Genomic DNA, 14874 nt, shown 5'->3' on the forward strand with positions numbered 1-14874 from the left:
CTCCCAAAAAGGTCTGAGAAGACACTTCAGACCGAAAAGGGCACCAAACAGCACAAAAAGGGGTTTCCAGAGCTTCAAGCACAAGAGTGGAAGAAGGACTGGAGAACCTCAGCGCTAAAAAACGGGCCAACCTTGCAGCAAGACGCCCCAAGGACTGAAGTGTGTAGTGTTGAACTCTCCGTTTTATAAGAGCAGCCGGACCCTGCATCTCAAAAAAATAAAATAAGATTCGGACCAAAAAGGATCTCAAACTAAAAACTCCAAGCTCGTGGATGCAGAGGTTATACATTTTTATTAAGAAATCTCGGCCGAAAGTTTAAAAAAATTTACTTGCCAGAGATCCGTGGCAACACGATCTATCTAATTGCAATTAAAGAGCTTTACATCGAAGTAAAAAGTGAGGCTTAGCCTCCTGGCTCCTGCATACTAGCTGAAGTGAGTAAAACAGATCAGCAAAGTTTAAGAACTGACCTAAATCTCTTTTAACGCTGAGATGAAGAGCGGGGTGGGGGGTGGGGGGTGGGAATCGCTAGATCCCTTCCTCCCAATCCTGGTGCTTGGATCCACGGAGAATCACTCTGAGCAAAGCCACAGAGAAGGCAAAAGGATTAAAATAGTAAGCAGAACCCAACGGAACCCAAGGGAGCTATAAAGACTTGGCTGAACGTTGTGAACGGCAAAGAAGGGGGCAGGGCCATCTTAAGCATATCTGGCGGGCACCATGGTGCAAAGCTCCCTCCGGTGCCCCCCCATTTCCCTGGCTCTAGAGAGGACGACGCTGCCGGTGGGGCCGGAGGAAGTGGGCAGCGGCTGGAGGGTGGCTCCTCCAGCCGGAAAGAGGCAGAGGCTGGACGCGGCGCCTCCTGGCTCTGCTGGCTGCTTCGGGCTGCGGTGGCCACAGCAGACAGAGGCTCCGGATACGGCGCTGCTTTGATGCGGCATGGTGGAGGCAGGAGAGGGTGGCGAGCTGATGCCGGAAGGCCTCCGCCTCTTCCCTGGTGCGCTTCAGAACTTGGTGCCCTGTGCCCCTAGCCTCTTTGGGTAAGAAGCCCCTGGAAGGGGGAGGAAAAGGAGAAATGAAAGCATTGAGGAATTGAAGAGAGGGTGACAAATTGGCGATGACTATAAAGAAAAGCTGAATCATCCATCATCCTTAGCCTTCCAGTAGCACCTTAAAGACCAACTAAGTTAGTTCTTGGTATGAGCTTTCGTGTGCATGCACACTTCTTCAGATACACTGAAACAGAAGTTGCCAGATCCTTCTATAAGGATCTGGCAACTTCTGTTTCAGTGTATCTGAAGAAGTGTGCATGCACACGAAAGCTCATACCAAGAACTAACTTAGTTGGTCTTTAAGGTGCTACTGGAAGGAATTTTTTTATTTTGACTATGGCAGACCAACACGGCTACCTATCTACTACTGGAACCATCCTTAGCCTGTTTAAAATGGAACCATAGACAAAATAATAGAAGGGGCTGCAGCTCTGACTGCAGTGACACCTAGTGGTGGGGGATGTAAATGCTTTAAATAATACATCCTGCAGTCAACCGGAAGCCGCACCTCGGTTGTCGAACATTTGGGAAACTGAAGAGGCTTCCGGAATGGATGACGTTCAACAACCAATGTTTGACTGTAATGATAATAAACGTTTAATGATAATAAATAATTATAAAATTATTTATTTATACAGCAACTGAGGTAAGGATTGGAAAAAGAAGTAGTGTAACTGATCTGGGGGGAAACATTTTCCTGGGTTTATGCTTAATGTAGAATGCTGAATGGGAGGAGTTCTGGAATGCCTGATATCACAAGGGGGGTGGCTCTCAGCCAGTGGGAGGATGAAACACTCTTAGGAAGAAATTAGAGAAAAGATTGTTATATGGCAACACCAAGGTATCCAAACAGAGAAAGGTCTGGAGGGTGGAACACTTTCCTTATGAGCTGTGATATTTGCAGGGTCTCATTCCAGGGCCAAAAGGTCACTAAGAGGGAAAATGATCAGGAGCTTTTATAAAGTACTGTACAGATGTTTTTTCTCTTTTAAATACAGTACTAGAACTTTGGGCCAGCCAATGAAACTGACTGGTGGTACATTCTAGGGCTGTGTACAGGTGCTGTCTTGCCAGCGCCCCCGAATGGCTGTTTGGCCAATAGCAACCACCAGACAATCTAGAGCAGTGTTTCCCAACCGGTGTTCCGCGGCACACTAGTGTGCCGCGAGACATTACTTGGTGTGCCGTGGGAGGGAGGCGGGCGAGTCGGGCGGCGAGAGGCGGGGCGGCGGCGGCAAGGATCCGCGTTGAGCCGGGGGCGGCTCCGCGGTGGTGGTGCCGAGGTTTCTCTCTCCGTTCTCCCCTCACACACACACACACAGGAAATAACACAGGATCAGCTGACAGGACCCGGCCAATGGGGCGGCGGCGGGGCAGCGCGCGCAAAAGGGAGGAGCGCGAGATGGCGGCGGCGCAGGGCGGGAGGGCGGCGCATTGCGCGTGCTCAAACCCGCCCTCCGAGGCGCAGAGGGGAGCTGGGCAAGTGCCTTCTTCAACCACGCACTCGTTTAAAAGTTTCTCTTTCAAAAAGGCCCAGCAGGCTGCTCCGGGGGCCTGAGTCAGGCCACACCACCCAGGTGGCCCCAACCTGGCCCATAGCTGCCAACTTTTCCCTTTTCTTGCAAGGAATCCTATTCGGAATAAGGGGATTTCTCTTTAAAAAAAGGGAAAAGTTGACAGCTATGACCTGGCCCCGACGCCGGGAAGGAGGTGGGGGCCGCGGCAAGGCCTAAGCAGGCCCCACCACGGCCCCAATCCCCTGCCCATCCCCGGGGGGAAGCCATGAACAAGAGGAACACTTACCTCACCAAGAGTGAAGTCCAGCGATGCATCCAGAAGGAAGAAAAGAAAGTGAGCCTGGGCTGAAGAGCACCGGCCCTTTTTCTGGCCCTCACCCCACCCCCAACTGGGGGCCCATTGTCCTGCTGAGAAGGGGGCGGGGTGACAGTCACTCTGCAGCAAGGTGGGTGGCACCTGGCAGGTAAGCTCCCTGCTGTGTCGCAAACCCCGCCCACCTCCTGGAGGGGGTGTGAGCAGAAATTACGTTCCCATCCTTTCACTTCTTCTCAAACAGCCACGTTCCTTATATTAAAGCTACAGCTACATTGCAAATCAGAAGCACCACATACTGTTTTCTTCCCTGGTGCCCTGCTCTGGTTCATGGGCCCAGTTTGTCAGTCCAGGTCCAGATCCAGAAAATGCAAGTCTTTGCAATTCCATTTGCTAGCTCAGATGGCTTCAAAACGGAATTAGACAACAGCCCTCTTCGTTCTTTCGTTAAGCCACAGCATCAGGTGTCAGGCTGGGTCTTGGCAGACTTGGAGAGCTTCCTCTCTGCTTCTTTTCCAGTTCCAACTCATGGTCTCCATTCAATTGGATTTCTATGCATCTCACGGAGACTGGATCTTGTACCCCATCTTTTCTGATGATCAGGAGGTAGTTCTATAATTAAATGTATATACCTTCCATCAAAGGGACGCGGGTGGCGCAGTGGGTTAAACCACAGAGCCTAGGACTTGCCGATCTGAAGGTCGGCGGTTCGATTCCCCACGATGGGGAGAGCTCCTGTTGCTCGGTCCCTGCTCCTGCCAACCTAGCAGTTCATAAGCACGTCAAAGTGCAAGTAGATAAATAGGTACCACTCTGTCGGGAAAGTAAACGGCGTTTCCGTGCACGGCTCTGGTTTGCCAGAAGTGGCTTAGTCATGCTGGCCACATGACGCCGGCTCCCTCGGCCAGTAAAGTGAGATGAGCGCCGCAACCCCAGAGTCGGCCACGACTGGACCTAATGGTCAGGAGTCCCTTTTGTTAAGATATGGATACAACACAGCTGCAAACTGCTAGCTTGATGTTTACATCATGTGATGTGGCTAGCTGTGGGAAAGAATGTTCCCAGAAGTTCACAGGCTACTCAAAGCTGTGTTCTGTGTGTAATATGAGACCTTCCTGTTGCCTATGTAAAGGAAGTCTTTGTCACTTGCTGGAAGGAGACTGAAGTGATCGGACATGTTTTCTTGTAGTGCTGTAATGTCAGAAATAAACAGAATGTAGAAGGACTTTCTGACTATTCTTCTTTCCCCTGCAAAGGGGGAGAAGGGGGTGTGCATTTTCCACGCTGGGAAATGTCGCCTATCAAGGTCTGCCTGGACTGTCTGGGATGGCAGCCAGAGTAGATCAACCGGTAAACAAGCTCCGGGAGCAGGGAGAGGGGCCAGCCTCTCCCGATGGGGCTAGTTTTACAACACCTTTACCTTTACCTTCCATCAAGGGTGGTGACCCTCCAGATGTTATTGGTCTACAACTCCCATTGTCCTCAACCATTGACCGTGATGCCTGTTATGCAGGGAGTTGGCACCCAGGAACATAGGAAGACCTCATAGATCCCACAAGATCTAGTAAATGGTGAACATCTTAATGGAGTCCTGCAAACAAGATGTCCAGGAGTTTAGAGAAGAATAGGATGCAAAATGAGAATGTGCTATATTACCTAAAACAATTTTCAAAAATGCATTGGAATCCATATAGAACATTTCTTTTGGTTCAAAACTGAGATTGATCTAGCAAAAGAAAAAGAAAGATATTTCAGTTATATTGGACTCAACAACCTCTTTACTGGAAAGGATGGTCTAATACTGATAGACCCCACTCTGTACCTAATGTGCTCCTAGTGTTATTCTCCATTTGTTCTTGTCTTGTTCTTACTCAGACAAAACCAAGAGGATGGGGAAGCTAGCGCTTCCAAAGCGTGGAGCGTCCAGAAGGAACATAGCGTCCAGAAAGCGCAAAGCAAGAGCAAACGAAACTGGTGGTCTGTATACAGCACAGTCATAGGGGATGAGGTTTCTCATAAAGTAGAGGAATGCGCGGGAAAGGGAAGTTGATGGAGAGACGGGCAGGGAGTGGATTGTGCCAGGGAGGAGTGCTGAGAAAAGCCCACACAGCTCTTTGGGTGCCAGAGATCCACTAAGCCCCATAGAAACCCCAGGGGTGAGCCTACTCTTTGCTGCTGGCTGCTGTGTTCCTTTGGTGTGTGCAGTCAGGAATGGCTGTACAATTAGGCAGAATGAGGCCGTTGCCTCAGGTAGCAGGTCTGGGGTGGGTAGAGATGTGCAGACCACACAAACTGCACTGCGCCTCCTCAGTTAGTCTGCTGCCCCATTAGCCACATTGAGATAAGAGCCAATGGCCAGCCCAGCCCAGCTTGTGTATGTGGAATTATGTGTTTGGAGGGAGCATCTTGTCATTTGCCTGGGGGGCAGAAAGTAGTATCAAAGGCTCCTGTCTTCTGATCCAGACATTGGTCAGAAAAGTTTCCACAAGCAGCATGGCATCTCGTCTCCACCTGCTTTTCTCCTCCCAATTGCTCACCCCCTGAACAGTTGAGTGTCTCTGGCTGATGGATTCCACAGCATATGGAAACCCTTTTTCCTGGAGTGGCAATGGTATGTTGGCTATTGATGGCTAAAGCAGGATTTTCTTTCTTCAAGCATCTGCTTTTCAGGACTTGGTTACTTTCTTCAAATCTCCAGTGGGTGAAAGATTGATCGTACTTGAGATTTTCATCCTTACTGTCATGACACTGATGGTTTTCATTCTGTGTAAGTACACAATTGGCATATGGTGATACTTCTGTCGTGGGCTTTGCTTCAATGCCAATAGCATTTCCAAAAAGAGATGGCAGGATCCACCTTCCATTTACCCCTTTCATCTCTCTTTCATATCAGGGAGGGAGTTCCAGCTGTCACCCAGTGAGAGCAATGGCACTGTTTTGTTCTCCCTGAATAAGTGAGTTCCAGCACTTGGAACAGAAGCACAGCCTAACACAAGTCCCCGGGACATCCTGGACAATTCCCTTTCCCAGCTTGCAATTCTATCCTCCTTTCCTCACTAATCCTCATTTGCTGTGGAAGAGCCCCCATTTCTGGTCCTTGGCGCCCTGCCCTCTGCTAGGGCTCCACTCCCTTCAAGGAAAGTGTTTGGGGAAAACAGGCTGCAAAGGATAAGGCCATGGCTAATGTGGCTGGATCCAGAGCCTACCTAAATATCGAGATATATGCAGGGTTTTTTTCAGTCAGAATTCACCAGGACTCAGTTCCGGCCCCTCTCAGGTGGGTGATGTCTCCATTCTAAGAGAACAAGGGAGGCATTAATGGCGAGTTTGAGTGCCTCTTTTTCTAGAAAAATAGCACTGGATAGATGAACACATGGCCTATTTGCCTAGTGAATTCATTTTTAAAGTAAGCAAAGCTCGGGGAGAGGGAGTCAAATGATCCAAGAACTTGCATATTTAAGCATATGGGAGAGCACGAGGCAACCTGGCAAATGCAAGTCTGTAGGACAAAGAGGACAGGTGTATCTAGACACCAAAAATCTAACGTTCTCTAAGGAAGGCCAACTATCTGGTGAAATGGAACCAGGACTTCAGATGACCAGGGCAGCTTAAATCAAGGCTTGGGAACCCTCAATCTAAGGGCTGAGAGCAGAAAATATTAATAGAAGTCGTTTTCATGTTTTTGTTGATTTGATTTTTTATTAGCCCTTCTCCCTAAGGACCCGGGGCACGTTACAAGTCGTTAATTTAAATCCAATATTAATAGCAGTTTGAAACCAAGTATCCCCTTCCCCAGCTTATCAGATTAGTATGCCAGAACACAATTTCTTTTCTACCTCCCTCCTTCTTAGATCGGAAGGAACTGAAAAAGAGAGAGGAGCTTCAAGTGGCGATGGATATGATACGAACTGTGGTTGTTGGGACTGATCCAATCTACGAAGACAAGGATGGTAAGCATTTTATATGCACATCCACACTTTTGCTGTAACATGTTTAAATTAAACAGAGTTTAATTCTTGCAGTTCACTTTGGGGTTCATATTGCTTGAGCAATACATGTATTCAATGAAACTCAGCACCCAACAGAGTTCATCACTTTTTCATTGCTCAGCAGAAAGAAAAGCAGACAGTTGTGATTCTCACATCTCCCCACTAGAAATGCTGTCCTCCCCCATCACACTGTAACTCACAATGTTTGTGCTAGTGCAAGATTTTAGCACTAGCACAAGGGAACATTCCCCCCACTTCTCTCTGCATGCCATCACCAAAGCTGCTCTCCGGGGGGATGGGGGGGACGACGACTTTGGAACAGATTGGAGGGAAGGGGGCTGAAGATCGCATTGCACAAGGGAAAATCCTTGCACTGACATTATATCCCACATTATTAAAAGAGTTTCGGCGCCTCTATTTTCTTAGATCTCACAAGGCATAATTGAAAACTGCAAAGTATTCTTTGTATATTTGGCTTTCCTGTGGAATTCAAGGCAGAATTGGTTTGTGACCCTGTGATTCCCAGCAGAAAAGGAGGACATAGGAAGGGAACATCAGAGATACTTCATGAGCCACTTTTAATATGAGAACAGGATAGTAGACTGCATGGGTCTTTGGTCTGATCCAGCTGCAGGGGTCTTCAGAGGCTTTTCGTTGGTGATCTCAGCCACAGAGAATCAACTCTGCCCTTATATTCATAAGAAATCCATCCTGGAGCTCAGCTTCTTGTTTCAGGCTTGAGTGTTTTTAAGTATTTGGAAATGGTTTCCTGGTATTTGCAGCTTGTTATTTCAGATACTCCTGCCTTAAACTGTTTCAAATCTTTCAGACTTAGAAATACTTGCTGCAGCTCAAAACATATCGGAGGAAATGCAGTATTTTGCCAACTTAAATGATCAACTGCAAAAAGAAATTGGTAAGCTACCCTAAAGGTAAAGGTACCCCTGCCCGTACGGGCCAGTCTTGCCAGACTCTGGGGTTGTGCGCCCATCTCACTCAAGAGGCCGGGGGCCAGCGCTGTCCGAAGACACTTCCGGGTCACATGGCCAGCGTGACATCGCTGCTCTGGCAAGCCAGAGCCGCACACGGAACGCTGTTTACCTTCCCGCAAGTAAGCGGTCCCTATTTATCTACTTGCACCCGGGGGTGCTTTCGAACTGCTAGGTTGGCAGGCGCTGGGACCGAGCAACGGGAGCGCACCCTGCCGCGGGGATTCAAACCGCCGACCTTTCGATCGGCAAGCCCTAGGCGCTGAGGCTTTTACCCACAGCGCCACCCGCGTCCCAAGCTACCCTATGATGCTGAAAAAATGTTATGCAGTGGGAACCTGCCCTGATTCCGCACCAGCTGAAACCCCTCCTCTACCTGAAAACTCTTAGCGCCAGAGCAGACTGCTGCCCTCCTTCGCATCCAGCCACCCTAGGGAAACATTAGATATATTCAGATCAGCTCTCCTGAACTGTCAAAATGCTTTGCAAGCAAGTCACAGAAAGCTGCTCTTAGTTCTATCATCTCCTTCGGGCCAGACTGTAGCAGGCCGTACGCTACCCGGGAAAGCTCTGCTGGATGGCACAATGGAGGAAGCAGAGCAGGTCTTCTTTGTAGCCTTCACTGCCACTTGGTAGGCTCGATGATGAGCCCTCACCAGTAGTCGATTGCATTCAACCAGATTTTTCCTCCACTCACGTAAAAGCCATCTTCCAGCATCTTTCTTTGCCCTAACCTCTGCAGTGTAAGGTAAAGGGACAGCTGACGGTTAGGTCCAGTCGTGACCGACTCTGGGGTTGCGGCGCTCATCTCACTTTATTGGCCAAGGGAGCCGGTGTACAGCTTCCGGGTCATGTGGCCAGCAGGACTAAGCCGCTTCTGGCGAACCAGAGCAGCGCACAGAACGCCGTTTACCTTCCCGCTGGAGTGGTACCTATTTATCCACTTGCACTTTGATGTGCTTTTGAACTGCTAGGTTGGCAGGAGCAGGGACCAAGCAATGGGAGCTCACCCTGTCGCAGGGATTCAAACCGCCGACCTTCTGATCGGCAAGTCATAGTCTGTAGTTTAACCCACAGTGCCACCCATGTCCCCCTCTGCAGTATACCAGGGGGCCAAACAGGCTGCATGAAGCAGGAATGGGCACTGAGGGCCAATCATGTCAATGGCCCAAGCCAAGGCAGAGGGCCCTCCCCTCTGGGTAGTTGCACCCGCCCTGCGGCACTCCCTCCCACCAGATATCAAGGGGGAAAACAACTATCTGACTTTCAGAAGACATTTGAAGGCAGCCTTCTTCAGGGAAGGTTTTAATGGTTGGTGTCCAATTTTGTTTTAATTTGTTAGAAGTTGCCCAGAGTGGCTGGGGGAAACCCAGTCTGATGGGCAGCATATAAATAAAGTATTATTATTATTATTATTAGGTTGTTCCAGAGCTTGGCCAAAGTTCGTTAGGAGCACCAAAATCCCCCAGAGCAATTTGGGAAGCCCACAGGATCCATCCTGTCAGCTCAGGCAGGGAGACTGCTGGGCAGCAAACTGGGTGGTAAACCAGCAGACTCCCTCATTTGTCCCAGTTGCCCAATGCCAGGAACACACACTCCAGATTCCCACCCCCACCCCCAGCAGAGAGCCTGGAGAGAGGAAGAGAAACAAATAGGTCTGTTCCCTCAAATAAAAGCTTCTTGACTGCGTTCCTTTTCCAGCTCTCCCCACCCAGGTATTTACTGCAGCATCAGCATGGGGTGAAGTGTTAATGTTCTTCTTGTTTTAATCTTTCTGAGCTTTCTAGATGAATATATGTTATCACGTGGCCACAGGAATGAACTTAACAAAAATAACTGAAATCTGCACAGACAAACAAGGTGGTCCCCATTAATTCATGGAACTTTGAAGTGTCAGGCATAGCCCTAATGGCTTTAGCCCAAATGTAGCAGAGTTTTCCTGCACAGCGAAGAAGCTAGTCGAGGTGGAAATGACTAGTCAGCTAGACTCAGAATAACTATTTACAGGATTTATTAAAAGGAAAAATAAAACCAGCAGAGTTTCTGCATACAAAACAAAGCAAAATAAATCCTCTCTCTCTCTCTCTCTCTCTCTCTCTCTCTCTCTCTCTCTCTCATAACCATACACAGCACTTCTACTCCTACTCCTAACATACCTAACACCAAACTGTGCTAGCATTCCTAGATAACAGAGTTGAGTGCTGGTCGTTAACCAATCAGAGTAAGTAGTTTCTAGGTCAAGCAGACCTTGGCTTTCTGCCAAGAGTAAATTGACACTGCCTTGAGTTAATTGTGTGAAGCCAGAATCTGTAAGTTCCCATGAGAATCAATTAACAGAAACTGAACATTAATTTCCCTATTTCCCCCTCTCTACTTCCTCCATACATGGTTTGACTCAAAGATACCCTTCTTGAAAACTTGAACAATGGCTGGGTCATATATGAAAGGACCTTCTATTGGTTTTCTATTGAGATAGGCTCATGGACGGATGCCCAAAAACATTGTGAGCAGGAGGGCGCCAGGCTCATTTCTGTGGAAACAAGGGAAGAACAGGTGAGCATCAAAGCTGAGTACAGGAAGGTAGGAGATCTCCTTGAGCCAAAGGCTCCTATCATCACCATCCATTTAAGAAGGCCCTGTCCACCTGTATGCAGCCAAGACAGCAACTCCACCAGTCAAGCCAAGGGGTGGGTGGGGCAGGGAGCAGCTGCTACCATCTGGGACTCACTGAGGTTTCTTGGGGCTGCTGAGCTCTAATAGAATGAAGCTGGCAGTCAGGAAGGAGGTCTTGAAGGAGGTGAAGGAGGAGATACTTGAGGGGCATCTATCCCTTGGCTTGCCGGTAAATTCTTCCTCTGTGAGATGTACTGAGTGCTTAGGAAGAAGGCATCACTCACCACCCTAACCCTCTGGCATGAGAGTATCATGGAGATTACTCTAGAGGAGCTTGCAGGGTATATCCCTCTCCCAGCACCTTAGCCCTGGTAGAGGAGCTACTGGGCTGCTACAGGGCACAGACATGGGTGAGACTCCATCATCATGCCATCAAATATCCCACAAGGAGACTGATTCCAGTGTCTTTGGAGCCAACCAACAAACATGGCGGCAGAAATTGGAGTATTTGCCACACAGGTCACTGTCCTGCTAGGTGGTTCCAAGACCAACTGTTCTATGGCACAGTCATTTACAGCATTTGGAAATTTTAACTCTGTGTCGTGACTGGAAGACATGTGTAGCCAGTCTCGGTGAGGGCAGGTGAAGTCACCCTTCCCTACAATAGTTCCTCTTTGGGAAGCTTCCTTGATTCCATCATCATCATAATTGTGATCAGGGGGACAATACCACATCCACTGTACGAAATTATTCTTGGTGATGGGAATACTATGTGTAGTTTTGATCACTGCTTCCTCAAGATATGTGGATTGGACCTTCAAATGTGACACCTGCTGCTTTTAAAATGTGCTTGTTTTATGCATGTTGAATTTCTGTCAAGGGCTATAGTCTCCTAGAGAAAAGGACATTGTCTTAAAAGATTTTATTTGTTCTTTCTCCACCCCTTCCCTAGTATTTTATAAACAAGCAAGTAGAAAGACATCAAAAGTTTTTTTGGATTGGAGTCTTTAAAGACAAGGGGAATAAATGGTCGTGGCTGTCAGGAATGGAGGCTGCAGTCCAGTAAGTTTCTGAAGAAACATTTGTTAATGGCGTGCATTCCAAAAAGTTGCAGGTTCTGTTTACATAATTGATCTGTTCCCTCTCCAAATATATTTTGCCATGCACTTTTCTCTACTACCAAAGATCTGCATATGTACTCCTCCACATTATTGTCCAGGTGAGCGGCTGCTTCTTCTCTCAAGGTTGGAGAGGCAGGAAGGCTGCTCTTCCTGCTTCTCTAACCTATGAATGTGGTGATTCAGAAGAGGGCGAGGGCATCCTTTTCAATGGTTTGTGCTGCTTAGCTCAGCTGCAAAAGGACTTGCAGGAACCTAAACTGAGTGACACTCTCTTTAGGAAAATATTTCTACAGTTATCTGCTAAACAATCTGAATAACTAGCAATCTCAGAACTAAAATAATAGAAGCAGAGGAGGCAAGTGTGTGAGAGAGCATAGTTCACGTCACTCTCTTGGATAGAATCATAGACACATAGAAATTGAGCGTTGGATAAGACCCCAAGGGTCATCTAGTCCAGTGTTTTTCAACCACTGTTCCGCGGCACACTAGTGTGCCGCGAGATGTTGCCTGGTGTGCTGTGGGAAAAATTGAAAAATTCGAAAGATTTAAAAATAAAGTATTTTATAATTTTTCACATTTCTGTTTACTTGCTATTTCATAATAAAGTAATTATAAAGTACTTTCTTTGTGTTTATTTGATTCCTATTCAAGAGAATTACTTTATATATAGTCAATATAGGCACAGAGTTAAATTTTTTAACATTTTCTAATGGTGGTGTGCCTCGTGATTTTTTTTCATGAAACAAGTGTGCCTTTGCCGAAAAAAGGTTGAAAAACACTGATCTAGTCCAACCCCCTGCAAAGCAGGAATCACTGACAGATCCCCAATAGTTTTGGGTTGTTTAAGACAGTTCATGGTTCCCCTTAAAGTATCGAACAACTCTTTTCAACCCGTGTTGATGGATTGACAAGGTCAGAGTAAGATCTCACTCATCCACAGCTTGGTAGTAGAACAGCGAGCTCGTCTGGCATTTATTACCAAGACTGGATGAACAGAGGGTCGCTTTCTCCTGGAACAAAACCCAATGGCATTCATCTCCATTGATGCACCCAATACTAATCACTTAACCTTTTTGGCAAAGGCATTGAGTAAAGTTCACAAACGGCCATTGGAGTTGGATAATGCCAGCTGGGAACTTAAACCCTGTATGCCAGTGCTTCCCAGTTAGCTAAGTAGTACAGACCCCTTCTTTTTCAGAAGCCAAGACCCATAGGCCCCTCTACCTTTGAACATTTGGATATCTCTGTGGCAGTTTTTGCTATGTGAATGGTGTAATGGAGCCGCTGGGTGGGTGGTCCTTGGACCTCCAATTGGTGAATCACTGCTGTATGTGAACTTAGACTTGATCCAAGGGCACATCCAACCTGTCAGGTTGGATGATTGGTGAGTGCTAGCAGAGATAAGGGTCTGGGAATCCAGCCATATTTACAGGATTTATTGGTTTCTTGTCGTTATTTACAAGAGCTCTGAAAGTCAGCCTCCATCATGGTGAGTCAGGTGCCTCGACTGAAGAAGCCTTCGGTTTCCCCCAGCATATCCACTTTCTGAGCCCAATCCCCTTCCTTCTTCTGTGACGAGAGTGGCTGGGCCCCGGAAGTGGCTCCCCCCTCTCAGATTCATTGCCTCCTGACAGCCCTTCGTCACCTTCCTCTTCCGAGGAAGAAGAGCTGCTAATTAATGGAGGCTTATCTCAGAATTCTCTCCCCCTTCTCTGCCTGCAATTCCCTGACACAACCCAAACATCTCATGGGAGTAAAAACAACGCCTACTACACCATTATTACTGATATCAATTGAATAGATTCATGGAGAGTTAAAAATGGGGGAGTTCTAGAATATATTTACACAGAATTTTAGTGTTCTGTAGTGGGACTTGATTCAATGTACAACTGACACTGGAGAATGCAAGGCCTTACCAGAAGTGACAATAAGCATGGGGCTATCAACTATGGATAATTGATTAGAATATATATATATCATATCATTCCAACCATCTCTATAATGGCTTTGTGGTTATAGATTATATTTTGTATTTCAGTTGTAGACTTAGCTATTTTTGTTTCTGTATAGTGTCACTGCCATCCTTGTGCATAAGGTGAGTGATAGATGTGAGAGGAGGTGGATTATGGCAGATGCAAATCTAACAAAGTTTTTATTTGCTCAGAACAAAAACTACTGTGCTAACTCTGCTACAAGAGAGTAAGGATCTCTCAACACCCAATATTGTCCACAGCAGATCTGAGGAGGATGTGGGTGCATATGAAGAGGAGAGAGGGGCGGTTCTGTTGCAGAAATGGAAATCCTGGCTATAGCAGAAGTACTGCATGGGATACTACACAAAATTGTTAAATAAATTGACTGCAAGTTCTTGTGTGTACCACTGAGCCTTCCACAGTGATACCCTCATTTTTTTGTAGTTTCCTATGAGGAATCACTTCATATCAGAAGAAAATAGTCTTGACCTACAGTTGTGGGTTTTTTGTTCTTTTACATGGTTAGAATTCTAAAATCTGGGGAGAAAAATCCATCACAATTGTGGGTGGATGTGAAGAGAGAAAGAGCCGAACATCTTTTTAATGGTAGAAGACATGGGGAGTGAGTGAGGAAGTAGACTTCCAGTCTTGATTGATCAGTCCTGCTTTTCTTTTCAGCTACTGGAATTACTATGAGCCAAATTATGAAGCGAACCATGACTGTGTTGCAGTGTCCTATGAATGCTACTATGAAAAATGCTGGATGGCATTCGAATGTGATCTACAAATACACTATATTTGTAAGAAGGTGCCTAATGATACTTGGCTCTAAGAAGACACCTTAAGATGAACGTAACTGGAACCCATGATCACTACACAAAACCAAAACCAAGAGATCACCCCACGGTTTTAATGCACAATCCACACCCTGCCACCTAGATTATGGGACTCTCTGGCACCAACCCTCAAACACACATTGAAAAGACCTTAATTTGCAAGCTCAAACATAGTTGCCTACGAAAATAAAGAATGGAAGGGTCCAGTCATAGCCTGTTTTCTGTTTAATGTCTTTATTTGCAATGAATACCAGTATTTGTTTCCTTACTCTGTGTGTTGATGCCCCATTGCCCCGTCTGATCTCCATGGTCGCTACCTTACAAGGCACATAAGGACAACCATGCATGTCAAGCAATGAGAATGGGGGACAGCGCCTGTGTCATGGTCTGGTTCACGGGCGACCAAAGTCCCATCAGGGGACATCAGGACCGGGGGCAAGATGGTGGGGTGGGAGCAGGAACGGGGGTCC

At 47.1% G+C, this 14874-nt stretch overlaps 1 protein-coding gene across 2 annotated transcripts; it reads left to right on the top strand.

The window, feature by feature from the left end:
• Positions 1 to 1782: 1782 nt before the first annotated feature.
• Positions 1783 to 14616, top strand: LOC310705324 (CD209 antigen-like protein D). 2 transcript variants are annotated; one of them, XM_083499968.1, is made up of 9 exons: positions 1783 to 1894; positions 3403 to 3489; positions 4759 to 4860; positions 5540 to 5650; positions 6735 to 6833; positions 7702 to 7788; positions 10263 to 10414; positions 11427 to 11536; positions 14247 to 14616. In XM_083499968.1, the coding sequence occupies exons 3-9, from the start codon at positions 4773 to 4775 to the stop codon at positions 14398 to 14400; spliced, it is 801 nt and encodes a 266-aa protein (XP_083356094.1). In that variant the 5' UTR covers positions 1783 to 1894; positions 3403 to 3489; positions 4759 to 4772; the 3' UTR covers positions 14401 to 14616. The 2 variants fall into 2 exon arrangements, with proteins under 2 accessions (XP_083356094.1, XP_083356095.1); XM_083499969.1 differs by having other exon boundaries at positions 10338 to 10414.
• The last annotated feature ends 258 nt before the right edge of the window (positions 14617 to 14874 follow it).

The sequence above is a fragment of the Podarcis liolepis genome (genome assembly GCF_965112155.1).
Source record: "Podarcis liolepis genome assembly, chromosome: 4".
Classification (NCBI taxonomy): Eukaryota; Metazoa; Chordata; class Lepidosauria; order Squamata; family Lacertidae; genus Podarcis; species Podarcis liolepis.